Source organism: Coregonus clupeaformis, chromosome 30 (genome assembly GCF_020615455.1).
Source record: "Coregonus clupeaformis isolate EN_2021a chromosome 30, ASM2061545v1, whole genome shotgun sequence".
Classification (NCBI taxonomy): domain Eukaryota; kingdom Metazoa; phylum Chordata; class Actinopteri; order Salmoniformes; family Salmonidae; genus Coregonus; species Coregonus clupeaformis.
The window spans coordinates 32,422,234-32,444,427 of NC_059221.1; the positions used below are offsets into that span (position 1 = coordinate 32,422,234).

At 41.9% G+C, this 22,194-nt stretch overlaps 2 protein-coding genes across 10 annotated transcripts; one reads left to right on the forward strand and one right to left on the reverse strand.

Annotated features, from left to right (window-relative positions):
- Positions 1-999: 999 nt before the first annotated feature.
- Positions 1,000-17,037, reverse strand: LOC121545408 (RAF proto-oncogene serine/threonine-protein kinase). Of its 7 annotated transcripts, XM_041855918.1 has the most exons (19): positions 16,969-17,037; positions 16,709-16,779; positions 11,220-11,446; positions 10,700-10,812; positions 10,179-10,281; positions 9,547-9,704; positions 8,766-8,858; positions 6,801-6,954; positions 6,236-6,355; positions 6,016-6,058; positions 5,776-5,891; positions 5,260-5,377; positions 4,972-5,056; positions 4,310-4,486; positions 3,740-3,786; positions 3,471-3,589; positions 3,033-3,164; positions 2,416-2,550; positions 1,000-2,206 (listed from the first exon to the last, which is right to left on the reverse strand). In XM_041855918.1, exons 3-19 carry the CDS (start codon positions 11,418-11,420, stop codon positions 2,066-2,068), a joined length of 2,055 nt encoding a protein of 684 aa, XP_041711852.1. In that variant the 5' UTR covers positions 11,421-11,446; positions 16,709-16,779; positions 16,969-17,037; the 3' UTR covers positions 1,000-2,065. The 7 variants fall into 7 exon arrangements, with proteins under 7 accessions (XP_041711852.1, XP_041711854.1, XP_041711851.1 ...); XM_041855920.1 differs by lacking the exons at positions 16,709-16,779; positions 16,969-17,037 and adding an exon at positions 15,615-15,855; XM_041855917.1 differs by lacking the exons at positions 16,709-16,779; positions 16,969-17,037 and adding an exon at positions 15,373-15,855.
- A 1,028-nt stretch (positions 17,038-18,065) lies between these two features.
- On the forward strand, positions 18,066-22,108 carry LOC121545406 (cellular nucleic acid-binding protein). 3 transcript variants are annotated; one of them, XM_041855916.1, is made up of 5 exons: positions 18,066-18,171; positions 19,494-19,610; positions 20,014-20,079; positions 20,480-20,678; positions 21,100-22,108. In XM_041855916.1, exons 2-5 carry the CDS (start codon positions 19,496-19,498, stop codon positions 21,215-21,217), a joined length of 498 nt encoding a protein of 165 aa, XP_041711850.1. In that variant the 5' UTR covers positions 18,066-18,171; positions 19,494-19,495; the 3' UTR covers positions 21,218-22,108. The 3 variants fall into 3 exon arrangements, with proteins under 3 accessions (XP_041711850.1, XP_041711848.1, XP_041711849.1); XM_041855914.1 differs by having other exon boundaries at positions 18,067-18,171; positions 19,494-19,616; XM_041855915.2 differs by having other exon boundaries at positions 18,068-18,166; positions 19,494-19,616.
- The last annotated feature ends 86 nt before the right edge of the window (positions 22,109-22,194 follow it).

The following is a 22,194-nucleotide window of genomic DNA, read 5'->3' on the forward strand; positions in this document are numbered from 1 at the left end:
GTGTCAAAGCTATGTAGACAGCATTTCCACCAGGTGGAGCTCTTGTCACCATAGGGCCAGATCAGAATTAGATCTTTGTATTCTATTGCTTGTCTTATTTTAAGGAGTCTCTCTCTGTGGCCTGTCAGAAAGCAGAAATAGAACAGTTAAACACACACATAGCAGAACTCCACAGAAATAGCAGCCAAGAGGTCAGAAGATGGAGGTGGTTTTGGTCTTGTGTTTCACCACTTCCGATGACACCAGGGCTATTTTTCCCTTCACTGAGGTTTTCTGAGACACACATGATTCAGGAAGATACAGGAAATCACATTACTAATACTTACGCCCCGTCATCAGTCCCTGAGTTAGGTCTGATGACCATCTGAAAGGAAAACATCAGAGCCATCACACGTTATAGAACACAAAAACATAATGGTCTATGACTGCAAAATATGGTTTATAAGGCTTTTGAACATAAAGAGCTTAAACTTAAGCATTTCCCAACAGCTTCGTTGAGATTGTGTTATCATTTAGTCCCATCCTCTCTCTGCCAATAGCTATGGAGCACCTAGTTCCATTTTCCCAATGGTGGAATCCCCTAGTGGCCTGTCTAGACGGGATCCACGGTGAGATTGCACCACAATGCTACTGCAACAGCAAACATTGCACCCAGCTACAAAGTCTTGCACATGTATGAGATCCTACTGAGGTGCACAAAGAGAGTCTAATGGTGGAGATCAGTGTCTCAACGTCTTTTGTACCTGCCTGGGACAATTTTGATTAAACAAGCCCTTTACAGCAGACACAATCAGTGTAAGGCCACATTCTCCAGTGTCTATCTTTTTAATATTTATTTTAATGTAGATGCCCAAAGTCTGTGTCATCGCAATTTTTTATAGCCAACCAATGCCTGTGTTTGTGCACAGGCAACATACACTTTGATTGACAGTTATTGTTTTGAGTGAACCCAGTCCTTTTACCAGTCAGTAGCAACAAAGAACGGAAAGTGTTGAACACTTACGTTTAACTTAATTTAATTAAAATAACATCAAATTAACAACATTCTCACCACATTTACAATAAAATGTTTAACCTCCTGAAAGAGACATGGCAGACAAAATGCAAATTATTAAAGACAATTGCCCAATATCCAGCTCCTGAAGGTTTACCCAAAGAGAAGGCTGATTAAAATGTGTGGGTTACTACTGATCAGAACACTCCGCAAAGCCACGAACCAATCACATGGACCCTAGAAACATAGCCATCGCTTTTATTAAAATGTCCAAATTAAAAAATGCTTTTTTCTTCCTCAATCAGTCATGCTTGAGTGTCTGACAAGCTATCATTTTTTCCAGAATTAAGGAAAAAAAGTATAAAAGCATGAAGATGAAGACTGATAATAATTTAATATCTCTGATTTAAGACTATGTACAATCAAATACCCCTGCGAAACCGATAGATGCATCACACTGTTTTTGATAAGAATCATCCTAGAAGGTGAGGTTGTGCAGGGTATCTTGGTCTAGGCTTCATTTCCTCTTCAGGCAGGTCAGCTTAGAGAAGATCTTCTTCATAAGAAACCAGGGCAGTCAGACAGAAAGGTGTGCTTCACAGCTCAGAGATAGAGAGACTCTTATTTTTCTCTCAGGCATTTCCTTCAATGTCTCCGCCTCTCTGTCCCCAGGTAGGTGTGCTTTCTTTCACATATTTACACCTTCCACTAACTACATTGCCACTCTCTCCATTGCACTCATTTTAGCCATGGGGAAAATTACAGTAGGCCTCTGATTAACCCTATAATGTGCATGAATTTCCTTCACCGTGAATCATCTTCTCCAACCCAATGGATAGTCAATATTTTTCTCCTCTCCATACCAAAACATTCACTGGAAAAACTCAGTCAGTGACTGAAATCCCATTTTGATCCCCATCCACTGTCACTTTCAGAGGATTATTTTACCGCCAGTCCCTCCTCTTTTTCTATGCCATAGATATTTGGTGGGTGTGTGTGTGTGCGCATGCACACACGTGTGTATGTTTTGGAACAGGAACAGGTAGGAGGGACAGGTTGGGTATTGTAGTTCTAGAATACAGGCAGTCTGGTATAGGTGGAAGTGAAGGCGTTAATGTCCTCGGTGTGGGAGGCTCTGTGCAGGGAGGGTTCTGAGGCACTGCGGTTGATCTTAGGCAGGGAGTGCTGGAGCAGCTCAATGGACGACAGGATCTGGAAGAGAGAGAGAGAGAGAGAGAGAGAGAAAGAGAGAGGGGGAGATTGGATGAGTACCGGGAAGCACTCCCAGCAAATTTGGATGCCTTTGCTACAGTGCCATTTGTATTAAACTCCAAAAACCTTTCAACTCACTTCAGCCACTTTAGACATTTTCAAAATAAAGGTGGCGAGATAATGTACAGAGAAAACTCATTATCAAGTACCTGGGGGAACAGTGGCCTCTCGTCCTTGATCTTCTTGATGCAGTCGGCCACCAGCCTCTTCATGGCTTTAGGACAGCTCTTATAAAGCTTACTGAGGTCTGGCGACAGGTACCCCCGGCCCACCATGAAGATGATCTATAGAGGGAGAAGAGGGTTAGGGTTAGGAATAGAGGTCTGGAGACAGGTACCCCCGGCCCACCATGAAGATGATCTATAGAGGGAGAAGAGGGTTAGGGTTAGGAATAGAGGTCTGGAGACAGGTACCCCCGGCCCACCATGAAGATGATCTGACAGGGGAGACAGAGATGAGAGATTACAGTGTTACTGTTTTCTGTGGAGGTCACAACCAGTCACTAATAATACCTGTGAGACAATCCTTATGACAGAACTTGACTATGGCCCTCAGAGAGCGAGAGAGAGAGGTACTAGAAAGAAATAACAAACATTTGGCCAGTGGCTGAAACTGAAACTGGGTCACACAATCCTAGTTATATTTGATTTGTTAAAATCAAACAAGGCAGGACAGGTCAAGGGCCTATATCTGTCCCTACATTTAGCACAACTGAAATAGAGAGTACCGTGATTTCAGAGATGTCTGTGTGGCAGGCTGGGTTTACCTGGTCTCTGTTGGCTATCTGTGAGTATGGCAGCTCTCCCGTCATCAGCTCATGGAGGACAACACCGTAGGAGTACACGTCTGACTGGAAACTATAGGGCATGTTGTCCTGCATACGGATAACCTCAGGAGCCTGAGAACAGAGGACAGAAAAACAGACAAACATGTTTAAATTGATTTAATTTTAAATTCCAGGAAACATAATGACTTCATCTCAAATTCTCACAGGGTCTGGCTTCTATGTTTCATTTTCAACAGAGACAAGTCAAACAATGAACGCTGGAGTGCACGACCACCAAAACGAACACATTTTCCCACAGATTAAGAAACTGCTCCCCTTAACCCCATCTCTCAGGCCCAATCTCAACAGCAAAGAAAGTAACGTATTTTGTTCTCTAAGGGTTTTCTAGTGTGACATTTACATTTTCCTCTTACTGACCATCCACAGTATGGACCCTGAGGGTTGCTCCACCTGGTGAGAACCAGTCCACCTGGCCTTGACCGTGGCCAGACCAAAGTCTCCTATCTTCACCGTCAGGCCCTCATGTAGGAAGATATCTGTACCGCTGTCAAGGAGGCAGAGCTGTGGCAGACTGCTGAATCTGTGAGCTCATACATCATTTGTCTAATTTCAAGCCAACACTATTTTCTATTCAGTTGTGTCACAACAAAGTGACAGAGCGTGAAAATGTTTGAAGAAAAGGATACTGTTTGACTTCATGTCCCGGTGGATTATGTTTTTGGCGTGCAAATAGCTGAAATAAATTTCAGTTGCATGTTAATAATACAAAAATATATATACACATAAGATCCTTCTAAAGCTATCACCTTTTTATAGCGTCAATCTCAAGCCAACACCCTTGTAAACCTAGCATTCCTATAGAACTGTAAGTAGCACCAATCTACACCTAAGCTTGTCCCTGCTTGTCTACAACCACTGTGATTATTTTTTACCCTGCTGGTCATCTATGAAGGTTTGAACATCTTTGAGAAAAATCTGCCCTTAATGGCCATGTACTGTTATAATCTCCACCCGGCACAGCCAGAAGCAGACTGGCCACCCCCTCAGAGCCTGGTTCCTCTCTAGGTTTCTTCCTAGGTTTCTGTCTTTCTAGGGAGTTTTTCCTAGCCACCATGCTTCTACATCTGCATTGCTTGCTGTTTGGGGTTTTAGGCTGGGTTTCTGTATAGCACTTTGTGACATCTGCTGATGTAAAAAGGGCTTTATAAATACATTTGATTGATTGATTGAGTGATTGATTGATTGATTGGACTCACTCCATGCCCTGAGCTGTCTGCCTGGCGATGTCTATGAGCTGGAACATCTGGAAGTTGGTCTCCTGGACGTGAAGGTGTTTGTAGAGGCTGCTGCCATCACACCACTGGGTCACAATGGCCAGGTTGTCCTTCGTCATGTAGCCCATGAACAACAGGATGTTGACGTGTCGCGTTTTCCTGTGGCCAAAGAGAAGGAGAGAGAGAGATAGAGACAGCGAGAGAGAGAGCGAGAGAGAGAGAGAGGAAGAGGAAATCACTAAAACAAAGATGAGATAATGCTGCATGAAGATAATCTACCAACAACAAACACATTATTGGGTCAATGTATTGCTCTCTCTAAAGTGATGAATACAATAAGAATATCACTATAGGGAAACAGAAAGCCTAGTGGTTTGAGTGTTGGGCCAGTAACCGAAGGGTTGCTAGTCAAACAAGGTGAAAAATCTTGAGCAAGGCACTTAACCCTATAGGGGTCGCTGTTGATAATGGCAGACCCAGGCAATGACCCCACTCTCTGAGAGTGTCTCAGGGGGAGTTGGGATATGCAAAAAACACATTTCCAATTAATACACACTTGTACATGTGTGAAATAGGACAAATATAAGCACCACCAAATTATTATTATTATTATAGTTCTCCTCACTACTCTCACCCTCTCTTACCTAAGGACAGCCACCTCGTTTCTGAAGGCCTGGAACTGCTCTGGCGTGGGGTCAATCACCTTTAGGATCTTCACCGCTACGTCACCTACAACAGACAAACAATGTGGTACAGAAACTGTCTAAGCTGCTGTGTGGCCATGTAGACTAGGCTCAGTACAAGTGTTGAAGCCAACTCATAGATCCAGAACTCCTCACAAACCTTTGTAGACCTTCGTAACAGCTTACAGCATTACCAAGCATTACAAGCATTGTGTTTATCCAACAGGTGCCATCCAGAAGCATGCTCACCGTGCCATTTCCCTTTGTATACCGTTCCGAAGGAGCCTGAGCCGATACGGGAGTGCAGCACCACTTCACTGGCCTCGATCTCCCAGTAGTAACTGGAGTCCCGCTTGTCCCTCGGACGCTGCAGTGGGATAGTCAATATAAGGCCACATTCTCCATCTACAGTAGATCTTATATATAATTCACCTACACTCTTACAAAAAAAGGTGCTATCTAGAACCTAAAAGGGTTCTTCGGCTGACCCTATAAGAGAACCCTTTGAAGAACCCTTTTTGGTTCCAGGTAGAATCCTATTGGTTCCAGGTATAACCCTTTTGGGTTCCATGTAGAACCCTTTCCACAGAGGGTTCTACATGAAACACAGAATGGTTCTACCTGGAACCAAAAAGGGTTATTCTATTGGGACAACAGAATAACCCTTTTGGAACCCTTTTTTCTAAGAGTGTAGGAATTAAAAGTACTATTAAGATGCTATTCATTCACAGTAAGTGTACAAACTACAGGGGCTGTCTAACTTACTATTTTGTGTTTCTCCTGAGTGTTGAATGAAGGAGCCCTCTCTCGTCTGTCTGGCGCTGGGGTGTTAGACTGGGGATGGGACCAGCCTGTGGGACTCTGGCTGGGGGAACTCCCGCCTAGGAAGGGAAGATGGACGCCAGGTTATGACAGAAAGTATTGTTGTGGGATGTTGTGCATGTTTCCTTTAGCTTAGCAGAAACTGAGCCACTCATGTGGTGTAACGACCTTATAAAATCTTACCTGAGTCATGATTACGCATTGCTTCATGATTACGCATTGCCTCCTAGGAAAAAAAAACTAAATATTATTTCAGATTTTACAAATATCAAATGAACACAAGTCATTCAACAGTTTCATCATTCAGTTAGATACAGAAACTGTAAAAGCATGTGGATACTAGTCTGTTGAAAGGCATGCCATGTTGTTTATCACACAACACTCTGACACTCTGCCTCCTAACCTTGTCTGGGCTCTCTGACGTCGCTTCAACAAAAGAGTTGGAGAAGCGAACAATACCTACTCTCCTCTTCAGCCAGAAGCGCCTGCACCAGGAGCTAGGGGAGGTATTCAGATAATCTAGCTACTCCCCATCAGGGCACCACACAGTGAGACAGTGAGGACAGGGAAGGAAAGGGAGACAGAGTGAAGGAAGGTAAGAGAGGAATGATAGAGTGCTACCCGGGTGTTACATTTTGTGGGCATATTAGATACAGCATTCAAGTTATAATTTTTCCAAATACACCCGGGTATGGAAATGAATGAATCAGAAAGGAATACAGTAAAGTGCAGGATATAAAAGTGAAATGAAACACAATCAAGGAAATGATGCAAAGTAAATTGTCATCATGCTAGATGAATTACTTAGTAGAAAGAGTAAGGGGGATGGAAAGATTACAGAAGTTAGGCAGAGAAGATGGTTGAGATTCCTGCCATGTAAGAAGGGCCAGATCGGGCAAGGAGGTTATTTTAAGATAGCTGCCTGGACCTCCAGGAGTCCCTTGGGGGCCTGCGTGGTGTGTTGTTACCTCGATCATGCTGCTGTCGACTGGCATGGTGGTGCTGACCATGTGGACGTTGGGCGTGGAGGTGGAGCGTTGCCTCTGGGACAGAGCACCCCCTGTGGGTGGGTAGGGGGCAGTGTAGTTGAAGGCGTGAGGGGTGGAGCAGCGGTGCAGAGAGCTGATGGGTGAATACAGGGGCAACATCAGGCTTAGGAAAAGTAGGGACACTGAACACAACACAACACATTAAGTGCATCAGTAAGGTAGAATAATGTCATGGTTTTGTCATGACAATTGTTTGGATAATCAAGGATCAAATATTATTACAATAATTTAATAATTACTATTGTTGTTAATCTTAGTCTGAGACAGTCCTCAAACAGATACCATTGAGGTGCCCTTCTAATGCAAAAATTTTTTTTTAAAGAACACTTCTTATAATCAATCTCACAGGGGTGTGGTGGATGGCAGCTTGTCAGTTTCATTTCTGACATTATGTGAATTTTTTCTCAGGCACACCCTAGAACACCCTCACTGTGTGACATGGTTAGAAGACAGTTTCTGTTTCAGGCAGTGACAGTTTGACACATCTCAACATCTATCCTCTACTTTCTAGATAGTTGAACAAACACAGTCATGAACACATTGAGATTCTACAAAATTAAATAACAGGAAAATGTTCTAGGTCATTCTACAAATACTACCCCATTCACTAGGGGAATTATTTCAACCTCAGTGTTTGCCAAGTATTTGCTATGATGTTACGCTACAAAGCTCACCAGTCAAAGTTAGCACAAATCCTACCAAAACATTTCACATTGTACAGGTGTGGGATCTTAATTTGACCAGTATTGTCGCAGCAAAAGAATCCTGCAGCAACAGGATTTTAACATTCCCACTTTTCCCGCCGATGTAATGTTTAATCTGTGATTAGGCTATTAGCTGGCCAAAATTGGGCTACATGAAAAGTGCAATACTGTTAATATAACCGTTTGTTAGTGCGGGAGATGTGCATATATTTCAGTGAATTTATGTAAATCTCGACGCTCATCTGCATTTCCTGCGGCGCAGGGAAATTCTCAGCGACAACAGAATGATCAAATTAAGATCCAATATCTGTATAACTATCAGAGTAATACATATTTCACAATAACTTGAAGGGAAAGGTTATGGGTTTTGCTTTCCTGCATGTGTCTTGCCTTTCTAGGAGCCTATGCAACTCATGATTGCTAGTTGGCCTTTCAGAATGGTGGTAGGTGACAATTCTCCTTGCACTCTCATTAAAGGTCTTGTTGATTCAGTAATTAGTGTGATGCTGGTCTTGGTTCACTGCTGACTGGAAAGTATATTGTACTGTACTGTCAGTTGCTGGTAAAAGTGGCACTCCATGCGAGTGACATACCATACTGTATTAGACCACACTTATAACCCTGTAAAGCACTCTATGAGAACAAATCCCCCTTTTGGCCAAAACAGGACTTTGTTTTGAAGAGCATTTGAGATTGTTCTGCGAGCTAATTTGGCAACGATCTGAGTGCTTTAAACTGTTATAAATGCTTCTGAAACAACAGCCTCTTTTCACGCCTCTGGTTACATAAGCCCCCTGGACGGTGAAAGCTTCATAAAGCTGGAGACATAATCAAAAACAGGCATTGATTCGGTTTGAGGCCCGGGTTAAGGTGCTTTACAGCTGCATCAGCTGAGGGCCAGTCAAACATGGCAACCAAAGAACCCTTTACATTTGGCCACCATTACCTCCGAGAGCCAAAGTACTTACTACACCTTACCGTACTGTAGTTAAATCAATTATTACCACACGCAACCTTTAGTTGACGTTAAATGGTAAGTCAAGAGGAATACTTTTACTGTACTTGTAGTTATTTGATTGCTGATGCTGTGTTGCTGCCTGGAGATAGCCTTGCTCACAGTACCAGGGTGAAAGTGGTCCATGGGAGTTGCAGAGTTCAAGAGCAAGAGGGGTTGCTTTACCTGCTGGGGAGTCGGGACAGCGATTCTCTCATTCGCCGAGAAGTAAGAGGAGGAAGAGATGGACCCCCACTTTCACCTGGTGTAGGGAACAACCTAGAGAGAGAGAGAGAGAGAGAGAGAGAGAGAGAGAGAGAGAGAGAGAGACAGAGAGAGAGAGAGAGAGAGAGAGAGAGAGAGAGAGAGAGAGAGAGAGAGAGAGAGAGAGAGAGAGAGATGGAGAGAGAGGGGGAGAGAGAGAGAGAGAGAGAGAGTTTGAAGTTGTATTAGTCATATGTATCAGGGAAGGGGAGCGAGAGAGAGAGAGAGAGAGAGAGAGAGAGAGAGAGTTTGAAGTTGTATTAGTCATATGTATCAGGGAAGGGGAGCGAGAGAGAGAGAGAGAGAGAGAGAGAGAGAGACTATCAACCACCAACCATCTGTTTAAAATACTTCAGGATAAAGACAGCACCATGAAAGGTTGCCAGATAAAATGACAAATGTATCGCTTCATTGCCAGTGATAGCCATTTACAAATGCTTATTGTTGAAATATGGAGTTCTAAAGCCTGCATGCAAAACAATGCTCTATGTAAATATCTATCTACAATGCAGACTGTGAGACTACCACATTCATTTATCTTACTTAGCTCCTATGTTAGTATGTTCATTACATTGTTTATTCACCCATTGCTGTATACTTGTACTGTTAATATTTATATTGTTTTGTGTTCTTGCTATTCCATACAGTTATGTGTTAGCAGCCATTTTGATTTGTGCTGCACAGTAGAGGAGAAGAGACTTACAGGAGCTGTCTGATGTTGCTCCAATCCACACACATCGTGGGCACTTTGGTGCTGCAATGCTCATGGAATTTGTAGCCGCATGTTTGGCAACGGAAACCGTTCAAAAGGAACTTCTGGCATATATCGCAGAAGGCCAACTTCAGAAATGTTTTCCGAACCTGAAAGTTAAAGAGGAAAATGAAGTATTTCATTATTTTCCAGCCGATGCTAACGGCCTGGGTAAACAGTGTAACATCCTTTATGGCAGGGGTGTCAAACATACGGCCATTCAAACCAGCCCGCAGATTTTTGTTTCTTCAATGTTGTTTTTTGGGTGTAAAAATGATCTTAATCGACATTGAAATGACTAAAACCTAATCGAAACTGTGTAGAAATGTATAGTCTTTATAGTCTCTACATTTATAGACTTTTCACTCTGTCCAGCTTGCTAACCGTTATCGAAACGAAAGCTAAGCTAGACAGTCAGGGAGCATCAAAAATACAAAAGCGATGGATAGAGGACTATTTTGTGCAAATGTTTACGACAAGGAAATATAATACATTTTAAGTGCGTCCCTCCAGACCTCGGTGAAGACCAAATGCAGCCCGCGGGGCAAAATGAGTTTGAAACCCCTGCTTTATGGGCTACTTACAAAGTTGTGCGTCGTCAAGGGGACATGATCTAAAACTTCCACCAGCAGTTCTTCCCCAATTAGTGAGGTCGAGTCGGTATTCCAATCCATACGTGACTTTTTACTGTTAGAAAAGGGACATTTACATTTACATTTTAGTCATTTAGCATGACACATTAAGTAAGGTAACACATACTGGAGGGCACAGACTGACACAACTAGCCTTTACAAGAAAAGGTCATTCAACATGTCTTAGCCTGAAAGGTTGTATAGCTGTAGAAATCTCTTTGCAGCAAAGTTTAACCACATCCCTGGAAAAATAAAACACTTTCTTACAGCATCATATGGACCTACCTCAAGGTAGAAGTTGCCCCTAACCACAGATCTAGGATCAGCTTGCCCCACCCCCAATCCTAGTTTTTAACCTTTGGTGGGTGAAATAATACCTCACCCGGTATCAGTGGTTAGGGCTCATTTTTACCTACACTGCAGAGATCAAGTGACACCCCTCTGATCCCCCTGCCCCAGTGCCCAGTGCATACCTCCTCTGTCCTGGGTACAGTCTGAAGACAGCACAGCACTCCGGTTGCAGGCCCCGCACCTTCAGCGCTTTGATCAGGCAGCTGTGCAGGGTCATACCTGGCCTCACGTTCACCTGAGGGACCACAACAAACACACTCAACAACAACAACAACACTTACTGGGACCAGTGAAAACATAAACATGTGCATAATATATTCTCTTTTGGGATAATGGGATGATTTGGAATAATGGTATGCCCTTTGGTCTGTGTATGATGATGATAATCAATTTAGGTAGCAATTTTCCACTAACAGACTGCCACACTGCACTTAGGTGACTCAGTTAATTAAGCACCCACTCAAACAAACATTAGTGCAGCAGTGTATTGTTGTTTCCATAATCCCACTCACTCATTGTCCCCTGAACTACTGTATTTCATTGTTTCCATTTGTTTAGTGTCCATGGGTGTTTTGAAAGGCTATTCAAATGAAATGTACCATTAGTAATGTACTATTATTATTATTGTTCTAATGGACTCACCACCGTGCGCTGCTGGTTGGGGAGGTAGACGCGGATGGTGCTGCTGGTCTTGGAGTCGGGGATCTTGCTGTCGTCGGAGGAGCGGCGCTGGGAGGGGAGGCCCTGCACCATGGTCGGGGAGAGGCAGGGGCCCTCAAACACAGAGTCCTTCATCCCAAAGCCGTTGCTCAGGGTCTTCCACGCTCCCTGGAGGTGCTCCATCAGCAAACACTAGTGCTCTCAGTGCTCTGGGGAAATAGTGGGAGTCAAAGTGTTGGGTTGGAATTCATCACATACAGTGAGGGAAAAAAGTATTTGATCCCCTGCTGATTTTATATGTTTGCCCACTGACAAAGAAATGATCAGTCTATAATTTTAATGGTAGGTTTATTTGAACAGTGAGAGACAGAATAACAACAAAAAACCAGAAAAACGCATGTCAAAAATGTTATAAATTCATTTGCATTTTAATGAGGGAAATAAGTATTTGACCCCCTCTCAATCAGAAATTATTTCTGGCTCCCAGGTGTCTTTTATACAGGTAACGAGCTGAGATTAGGAGCACACTCTTAAAGGGAATGCTCCTAATCTCAGCTTGTTACCTGTATAAAAGACACCTGTCCACAGAAGCAATCAATCAATCAATCAGATTCCAAACTCTCCACCATGGCCAAGACCAAAGAGCTCTCCAAGGATGTCAGGGACAAGATTGTAGACCTACACAAGGCTGGAATGGGCTACAAGACCATCGCCAAGCAGCTTGGTGAGAAGGTGACAACAGTTGGTGCGATTATTCACAAATGGAAGAAACACAAAATAACTGTCAATCTCCCTCGGCCTGGGGCTCCATGCAAGATCTCACCTCGTGGAGTTGCAATGATCATGAGAACGGTGAGGAATCAGCCCAGAACTACACGGGAGGATCTTGTCAATGATCTCAAGGCAGCTGGGACCATAGTTACCAAGAAAACTATTGGTAACACACTACGCCGTGAAGGACTGCTGTAGCTCAATTGGTAGAGCATGGCGCTTGTAACGCCAGGGTAGTGGGTTCGATCCCCGGGACCACCCATACGTAAAAATGTATGCTCACATGACTGTAAGTCGCTTTGGATAAAAGCGTCTGCTAAATGGCATATTATTATTATTATTAAGGACTGAAATCCTGCAGCGCCCGCAAGGTCCCCCTGCTCAAAAAGCACATATACAGGGCCGCCTGAAGTTTGCCAATGAACATCTGAATGATTCAGAGGAGAACTGGGTGAAAGTGTTGTGGTCAGATGAGACCAAAATCGAGCTCTTTGGCATCAACTCAACTCGCTGTGTTTGGAGGAGGAGGAATGCTGCCTATGACCCCAAGAACACCATCCCCACCGTCAAACATGGAGGTGGAAACATTATGCTTTGGGGCTGTTTTTCTGCTAAGGGGACAGGACAACTTCACCGCATCAAAGGGACGATGGACAGGGCCATGTACCGTCAAATCTTGGGTAAGAACCTCCTTCCCTCAGCCAGGGCATTGAAAATGGGTCGTGGATGGGTATTCCAGCATGACAATGACCCAAAACACACGACCAAGGCAACAAAGGAGTGGCTCAAGAAGAAGCACATTAAGGTCCTGGAGTGGCCTAGCCAGTCTCCAGACCTTAATCCCATAGAAAATCTGTGGAGGGAGCTGAATGTTCGAGTTGCCAAACGTCAGCCTCGAAACCTTAATGACTTGGAGAAGATCTGCAAAGAGGAGTGGAACAAAATCCCTCCTGAGATGTGTGCAAACCTGGTGGCCAACTACAAGAAACGTCTGACCTCTGTGATTGCCAACAAGGGTTTTGCCACCAAGTACTAAGTAATGTTTTGCAGAGGGGTCAAATACTTATTTCCCTCATTAAAATGCAATTCAATTTATAACATTTTTGACATGCGTTTTTCTGGATTTTTTTGTTGTTATTCTGTCTCTCACTGTTCAAATAAAACTACCATTAACATTATAGACTGATCATGTCTTTGTCAGTGGGCAAACATACAAAATCAGCAGGGGATCAAATACTTTTTTCCCTCACTGTAGCAATGTTTACGCAGTGTCTGTCTTCATTCCATCACAACTCCAACACATTTCTTATTCTGAAAACTAGCTGAGAAAACTAGAAAGGTGTCGTAGTAGCTAGTAGGATTTGACAGTCCTCCAAAACATTCTGTGATTTGATTTGACCATGGGAAAAAGAGTACTGTCAATACAGCAATGGTCCTATTAGGGCTGTGGCGGTCATCACATTTTGTCAGCCGGTGATTGTCAAGCAAATGACTGCCGGTCTCACGGTAATTGACCGTTAATTAATTTTACACTAAACACATTTAGTATCTCCTGGCTTCCATGCATAGTCTACAAGCCAATGATGCAGACCTTTGGAACATGTACATTTTAAAAAGTCTAATAAATCCAATTAATTTAGCCTACACCATCACAATAAATCCATTATTTATTTTAGACAGGTCTAAAGAAACATGATATGAAGAAAATGTAGTCTATTTCAGAAGAACAGAATAGCATACTCTGAGTTGTCCTTATGTTAGGTCCTGATCTGGCTATGCCATATGGCTCTGGGCTACACTAGTTCATTTAGCAGACCTTTTTTTTTTTTGAATTCCGTGCCATTATTTTATATTATTTTATAGTATGAAGAATACAATTGAACTCCAGCCGACGCTTGGCATTGCACATGGTGATCTTAGGCTTGTGTGCAGCTGCTCGGCCATGGAAACCCATTTCATGAAGCTCCCGACAAACAGTTATTGTGCTGACGTTTCTTCCAGAGGCAGTTTGGTACTCGGTAGTGAGTGTTGCAACCGAGGACAGACGATTTTTACGTGCTACGCACTTCAGCACTCGCCGGTCCCGTTCTGTGAGCTTGTGTGGCCTACCACATCGCAGCTTAGCCGTTGTAACAGCACTTACAGTTGACCAGGGCAGCTCTAGCAGGGCAGAAATTTGACAAACTGACTTGTTGGAAAGGTGGCATCATATGACAGTGCCAGTGAGGCCATTCTACTGCCAATGTTTGTCTATGGAGATTGCATGGCTGTGTGCTCGATTTTATACACCTGTCAGCAATGGGTGAAGGGGTGTCGACCTACTTTTGTATTTATAGTGTATCTGTGAACAACAGATGCATATTTGTATTCTCAGTCATGTGAAATCCATAGATTAGGGCCTAGTGAATGTATTTAAATTGACTGATTTCCTTATATGAACTGTACCTCAGTAAAATCTTTGAAATTGTTGCATGTTGCATTTATATTTTTGTTCAGCGTAGTATAATTGATAATATATGATTTATAGTGTATGGCTACATTTAATTTGCTCTTTTAAACCTACCCTTTGGAATAACTTCAATAGCAACAGTTTATCTATTTAGTTATTAAGAGATCTCTCAATAATCATTCTCATGATAGCACATTGGTAGTAGTCAGTGGCAAATATCAAACCTTGATGGGTAACAGTAGCTGTAGAATAGATCAACTCTCAGTAGCAGGTTCTGCTCAGCCTATTGTTTTTTTCTGATAGTGGATATAACGTTGAAGATCTGACGTTGTTTCAAATGTGCAAATCTAACATATGTTATACAAGGTTTGTCTATGTTGAAAATTGGTTTCCATGATGACATAATACTGTGGTTAAAATACACTGGATTTGCAAATCCAGTGTTTTGTGCCCAGCTACATATTCCATCTTTCAAAAAAAAAGTAGAGATGACAAATGACAATGTGTTATAGAATGAGAATATAATGTATTATATGCAATGCATATACATTTTACAAAATAAGTAAATATATTTGTGCAGGAGAATAGTGGTAGAAATGACTGAACTCAGTCCTCTAATTTACAAGTTTAGAGTCTATTTTCAACTCTTCCTCTAAACACTGATTGAAATAGCATAGACAATGCCACGCTGTCTCAAATCTGACAGTAGCCTTTCTAGGGCCCTTTTCTGTAAGATCCAAACTCCTTCATCAACCCGAAACTTTAGACAGATCTATCACCATTTTCCTATCACATTAAATAAACATATTTGTTCTACTGAGTCCAACAAGACTCACATTGATCTGGCTCGGGAGAAAGACGACAGCTGCAATCCAATTTGGTGCAGAATTAATGGCACTGCCAGAGCAAACTTACCAACACAAGCTAGAAAACTTCAGCTCCGCCATAACTTGAGCAAAATGTGGAGTCGATGACATCGTCATATTTGCAACGCATTCAGAGAGAAAATCCAAAATGTTGAGCCCGGAAAGAAAGTAACAATGTATCAAAATATCAAACCATTCCAAACCATGAAATAATGTCCCACATGAAGGGAACCCCGATGTGTTACTCAACCAATCCCTAAAAAGATATTTAGCCTTCCTTTCATTACTTACCCTGAGTGAGAGAAAAAAATACTAGCCTACAAATCCAACAGAGACACCTTCCCAAAGTCACATGTGAATGACACTCTACAACCGTCCGGTTCTATGAGGTTGATGCCAAATTAAAACTCTCAAAAAGTGGTTGTAGTTATGTTGTTCAAATACCAATCAATATTTACGGCGATAAACAGAAGGTGAAAGAGTTTGAGTTCATGACGTGCGCCTGCCTGACGCCAGTGATTGAAACAGGACCCCACAGTCATAACAACAATTTCAGCCTTACAATTTACTGCGCAATTATGAGGACACAAATTTAAGCCAGCCCACCCACTCTGACACTATGATATTTACTTTTTATGTCAATAATTAGTGAAAAGTAAACAAAGTCCAAAAAGTTGAGGTGTAGCCTAATAGAAAACAACCACACGTATGTTATTAATGCATTATGAATGTGTGATACAGGTTGGGCACTGACAGACGAAACACAAATAAGACAAGATTTAGCCTAGCTATTGGCATTCAGGATGATTAAAATGTGTGTTGAGATTGCAGTAGGCAGACTTTTCACCAAAATATCTATCAAATATCACCATTCTATCAAAACCTGAAACAAAAATGATATTGCTCAATTGCAAACATCTGTGAATCTGTGCAATGTATGGTGAATCAGCATAAAATGCAGGCAATTATATTATTCAATCATTTTTGTAGACTATATATGCTTTTATTCAGTTGCAGAATGAGAAATCCATCAAAAGAATAACAAGCACCCCATCATCTGGTAAAAAGAAGGCACTACCCATAGCCTAGTCAGGTGAACATCTACAATTAGGCTATATTTTTAGGCCTGTCTTTTTGACAAGAGATTTTATAATCAGGGTTACTAGATATAGATAAAACCTGCTTGGTGACTTGAAATAGATAAAACCTGCTAATCATTTGAACTTGAATATCAAAATATACTGCATCTATCTTATTTGAGTCATGCTGTTCTCATCATTAAATAGATTCCTTTCTCATTGCAAAGAAAAAGCTTTAAAGTGTTTGCTCTTAAATGGAGCAATAGGATCTTAGGATCCTATCTTACTTTCAAACCTTCTACTCACCATGTGTTCAAGATCAGGTCCCCAGCCAAAGGTCCCCTGAGGTAGATGACGACATCGAAGACCCCAGAGTTCTATTGAGGAGAAAGATCAGAGCTTTGGTGATGTGGCTCTCCTCACCAGCACAGACCAGCAGCCTGCTCTCCTTGATGCTATGGGCACACACTGAATGTAAGGGCAGATGACATCCTTATCAAAAATACTATAATCATTCTGATTTCATAGCTGCATATTATATAATCTCTCTCCAGTCAAATGCTCACCATTTTCTGATCATATATTTGATTTAATCTCATTCCAAAAATCTCCATTCCAACAACTACCTAATTCATATCCTGACAGCAACAAATACCAGGAAATACCAATGCAAACACTTTGTATGCAGCCTAAGAGGAAGAGGGCAGGGCTTTGTCACTGTAAGATCTTAAGGTATCCCATTAGGATGCAGTCTAATCATCCATCCCAGTGCAGTCAGCTGCAGTGTTGGGAGGAAACCAGGAAAACATTATTTCAGGGAAAAGTGTCCAGTCACTGGTATTCACTAAACCAAAATTATGCCATTTAATTTAGAGAATCTAGAGTCTTGATAAACAATGTAATTAAGGGTTTCAATATCCCACATCACCCTAGTGAAATTGGCCTATCCCTTCCACGTTCATGACTGTGCATGCCACCTTAAGAGAAGGATGATTGCATCTTTCCCACTTATTGATCTGACCATGCACTCAGAGCAGTGAGCTGAAATGCTTAGCCTCCATGATTCAGTGTAATGTCTGTCTCACTGATCAGCACTGTGTTCAAATAGCCTACCTATGATGCAACCTCTGTGTGGAACGGGGATGGGTCAGTCTGCATCCATTTATCCCATACACTAATATTCTTACACTTTATAGACCCTTTTACCTTATATCAAAATGATCCACGGTCATTGGCTATGCTCAATAGTGAATAACAAATAATTGTATTTGATTGATTGCCTGCATGCTCATGAGAAGACTGGTGTCAGTTAACACTGATACATAATATGTATTGTAGCCTACATACAGCTCTTTTAATGGAATATTTGGAGGTGGAAAGCTATTAGAATATAGCCAAAGAGGAATGATAAGTTCTTAGGCTACATGATTGTATTAGGCTACAATTGTAGCAATTCTACGTGTAATATATGTCAAATGAAACATCAAAAGATGACAATATGAGATCACCTTTGATTTGACAGCAGACAGCAGGAACGGGAAACCTGGGAGGCGGGACATGATTGCTGTCTTGTTCAGTGATTCGCCACTCCATGGAGGTGGTGTCCAAGCACGCTCGTTTGCCATTGGTCCTGGAAAAAGACCATGCCCAAGTGCTGCGTTAGCGTTGACTGGATAGTGTGAATGATCACTAGAAACTCGTGTTCACACCGCATGTGGCGCAACGGAGTGAGGAGGCGTAAACAGCAGAGAATCTCGTAGCGAGGTAAGGTGAGTAATAAAAACATTTAAATATAAAAGATCACAGTATTTGTATTATGTTCGACCTTAGCTAATGTATCAAACTTAGAAGCGCCATAAAATGAATCTCCGAAATCATGTGTTTTCATGGCGATAATGGCTCGCTGATGTTAGCATTAGCATTAGGTCCGTCCGTGGCCTATTGGGTCCGTCCGTGGCCTAACTGCTACTTCGACTAGGTCGTTATGCGCGGGAAATTAGCCCTATTAAAATTATAATTTTGCCTCATTAAAATATGGCCAATGAATGTGTCTAACAATATACTATTGAAACTAAGAATTTGTGAATGTGGTTGATGACTGCAATTTTTTAAATGTTGAATGGCTGCTGCGCGGCCTAGCAATGCCACATTCAACAGAGGTGGTGTTTGCATTTTGCTACAGCCAGAAACTGCTGCAATCTCAACGTGACAAGGCCAGAAGGCCTCATGCACTGGTAATGCTTTTACCGAGGATAACTACCTTTTTAATGGATCTGCATAGAAAGTACCTCGGTAGATCAAATTGTCAGGGAGAATAAGCCATATTTTGCAGTTAACCAGGTTTGTGTTCGCTAGGTAGCTAGCATTGCTAATGTTAATCAACTAGCCAGACGTGACATGTGTTTCATTAGCTAACTTACCGACGTTGCTAGCTAGTTTGCTAGCTATCTACGCTAACATTGTAGGGTAACGTGTTAGGCCCTTTCATAGTTTATACCCGCATGTCAGCTTGCTCAAGCAGGGGTAGCCATGACCAAACCACCACGAAATGTAAATAATTTCAGGTGGCATATGGATAATTCTTTTTGACATTTTAGAGTAGTAGCCGCTAGCTAGATACCACCCACTGGGCAAAAACTGGTTGAATCAACTTTGTTTCCACGTTATTTCAGCCTAAAACAAATTGTGATTATGTTGAATCAACGTGAAACTAAGTAGTTTTTAAAAGTCATGCGCAGGAGGAAATTGTATTTTTACCACCCAACTTTTAACCTAAATCCAATGACATCAATTTTTTTTTTTGAATTCACGTTAGTTGACAATTGGACCAAAAGTAAAAACAAAACTAGAAGTTGAAATGATGTCTGTGGGCAGGGCTGATAAGGCTAACAGCACATGGTTGATTGAGGTGGTCAGTCACTTGATTGAGTTGGTAACAAGCCATGGATGGGCCCAACTTTTATTGGCCAACCCTGACCTTTGCCTCCATTGTTGATTGTATCATTTACCATACCCTTAGAATTCCTGCCTCTTTGGAAATGACTAGCCAAAAGTGTGGTTTTAGTTGAAGTCTTTTCTGTTTTCTCTGCAGATATGGAGATGAGCAGCAGCAGTGAGTGCTTCCGATGTGGCCGTCCTGGGCATTGGATCAAAAACTGTCCTGAAGCTGGGAGTGGGGGGCGTGGCCGCGGCAGGGGAAGAGGAAGAGGAAAGGGTACCTTTCTTGGTTTTTGGGACACACCCTCACATTCTGCACAGTGTGTGAGACTGGCTTGTCAAGCAGAGATGTATGAACAATTCTCAGCAGCTGCCTTAAGTTTGCTGAGCACAAAGGCCTTTTCCTATGGGGAATGACCTGTGTTATTGGCTGCTTTCAGGGTTTTCACATAGTCCTATCACTTCGCTACCACAGGGATATCAAAACGACAAAGCATGGTTGTCTTAGTCACATCTATTACGTGATTATGTTGGTTTAGTTCACAATCGCATAGTTCAATGTCAAACGACATGGCAGCGAAACGATACATGTTCCTCCTCAGTTAGGGTTGCCAGTGTTTTTTCTCTTTCACAGATGAGTAAAGTAAACCTCTGGGTCACCTTTCCTCTTCTAGATCTGTTTTGCTATCGCTGTGGAGAGCAAGGTCACATTGCCAGGGACTGTGAACAGACCGAGGATGGTGAGAATAATTTTCTTTCCTTTATTGAATGCTAAGTACATGCCAATGGTTTTGTCAACACAACTCCTGGTTTTTGTAACGTTAAACTTGTAGTTCCAATATGGACTTGTTCAGCTTTACAGTGAGCAATAGTTGTAGCCTTCTTGTGACTGTCACTATGTACTAGGTCCTACTGTTATTCAGGATCTGGGGACACATGGTATTTCAGAATGTTTATTACATGTTACAAACATTGTATAAAACAAATTCTTGTTTGAATAATGGTATTTTGAAAGATATGTATTAATAATTGATAGCCATGCCGTTGTTAATTGCTTTGAAGTAGTTCTGACAAAATGCCATATTACATGTTAATTTTAAGAACAAATCTTTAACATACAACTTTTTTCTTTCTCCTCAGCCTGCTACAACTGCCACAGGAGCGGCCATATTTCCAGGGACTGCAAGGAGCCCAAAAAGGAGAGGGAGCAGTGCTGCTACAGCTGTGGCAAGGCTGGCCATGTGGCCCGTGACTGTGACCATGCCAACGAGCAGAAGTGCTATTCCTGCGGAGGCTTCGGGCACATCCAGAAACTTTGCGATAAAGTCAAATGTTACAGGTGAGTGGCCACTTAGTACAAATATATTTGTAAAACAATGTTTGTAATAAATACACATGGTAACTACTCATACTTGCATGTTCCCATGTACAGAGCAAACTTGACTAACAACTGCTGAAAGCACAAACACACAACGCGTTTCGACAAGTCTTCTCGAGAGTGACATGCAGTCTCTGGTACCCCCTTCTTTTGGGGACATAAATGGTTCTACTGTAGTCTTAACTTATAGGCATGTATATACCTGAAGTGGCAAGCTTTCAAGTAGTTATGCTGTGTATCAAGATATATGTATGTTTGTGCTGTGTATATGGTCCTTCCGCTTTTTGTTTCCAGTTTAGTTCCCTTCTTCGCCGAAGCCATGTAAATGTTAACGCTTATGCTTGGTCAACTGAAATCCTAATGTTTTCTCTCCTCTTTCCAGGTGTGGCGAGATCGGCCATGTGGCTGTGCAGTGCAGCAAAGCCAGTGAGGTGAACTGCTACAAATGTGGCAACACCGGCCACCTGGCGAAAGAGTGCACCATCGAAGCCACCGCATAATCAGTGCCCTTTGTTGCCCCTCCTATTTTTTCTGATTGATGGTTGGTTGTATTATTTTTCTCTGAAGCCTCTTCACTGGCCAAAGGTTGGCTGACAGAGGCTAGTCCCGGGCCAGTGAGCCTCTCAACATGTAATATGAAGAAAGGGGTGGAAAAAAAATATCTTTCTGCATTCAATACAAAAAATGTTTGTTTAGTTTGGTAGCGGTGTTATGTATAATGCTTTGTTAAAGAATCCCCCTTTCCAAGCCACTGGTGAACAGAGATGAATGAATGGGACTAAATATATGGGATATAGAGGACCTCTGGGCTTGTGGAAAGCGAGTCTCAGTAAGAAGGGAGTAAAAAGAAACCTGAACTTCCATGTATGGTTATTTTTGGTTTGTTTTAGTGGGATAACATATGAGTTGGCCAAGAGAGTATGACATGGGAAACAGTTCACAACATATGAGCCGTTTGCATCTGGGCCCTACAAGCAGCAAAGTGCCGGGCGATAACAAACTGCATGTTATATCGATAAATGCCATTACATTTTGGAAGAATTTAAAGAATCTACTGTTCTTTTATAAAAAGAAATCTGTTTACAATTTAAAGGAGTATCAGTAAATAGACCAAGGTAGACGTTTCCCCAAAAATTATTTTGGAAACTTACCTTGGAACAATTAGCATCAAAAAACAGTTGTCAGATCATCAGAATTAGCAGTTATTTGGGAATGGAGAATGTTTTCACAGAAATCAAATGTTATTTTTGTACAATATCACTTAGACTACTGTAAAAAATTAAATTTGCTTGTACTCAGTTTTTAAGTCGGAAGGAAAACGCATCTGAAGTCGTAGAACATAGAAATGTAATTTTAAACTATCAATAAAGCGGGAGGAGCACGGGGAGGAAGATTTGTGTGTGATTGCATTTCTTTCCATGTTTTCTTCTAGGTCTTGTATTACTTTCTGGAAAGTAGTTGTATATATATTATGCCT

Excerpts from the sequence above, each read along its gene's own strand:
- LOC121545406 (XM_041855914.1), top strand. The coding sequence starts at position 19,496 with ATGGAGATGAGCAGCAGCAGTGAGTGCTTCCGATGTGGCCGTCCTGGG. Across the intron at positions 19,617-20,013 it reads GGGAAGAGGAAGAGGAAAGG|ATCTGTTTTGCTATCGCTGT; the intron begins GTACCTTTCTTG and ends TTCCTCTTCTAG. Across the intron at positions 20,679-21,099 it reads GATAAAGTCAAATGTTACAG|GTGTGGCGAGATCGGCCATG; the intron begins GTGAGTGGCCAC and ends TCCTCTTTCCAG.
- LOC121545408 (XM_041855918.1), bottom strand. The coding sequence starts at position 11,420 with ATGGAGCACCTCCAGGGAGCGTGGAAGACCCTGAGCAACGGCTTTGGG. Across the intron at positions 6,059-6,235 it reads CGTCAGAGAGCCCAGACAAG|GAGGCAATGCGTAATCATGA; the intron begins GTTAGGAGGCAG and ends TTTTTTTCCTAG. Across the intron at positions 2,207-2,415 it reads AGAGGCCACTGTTCCCCCAG|ATCCTGTCGTCCATTGAGCT; the intron begins GTACTTGATAAT and ends TCTCTCTTCCAG.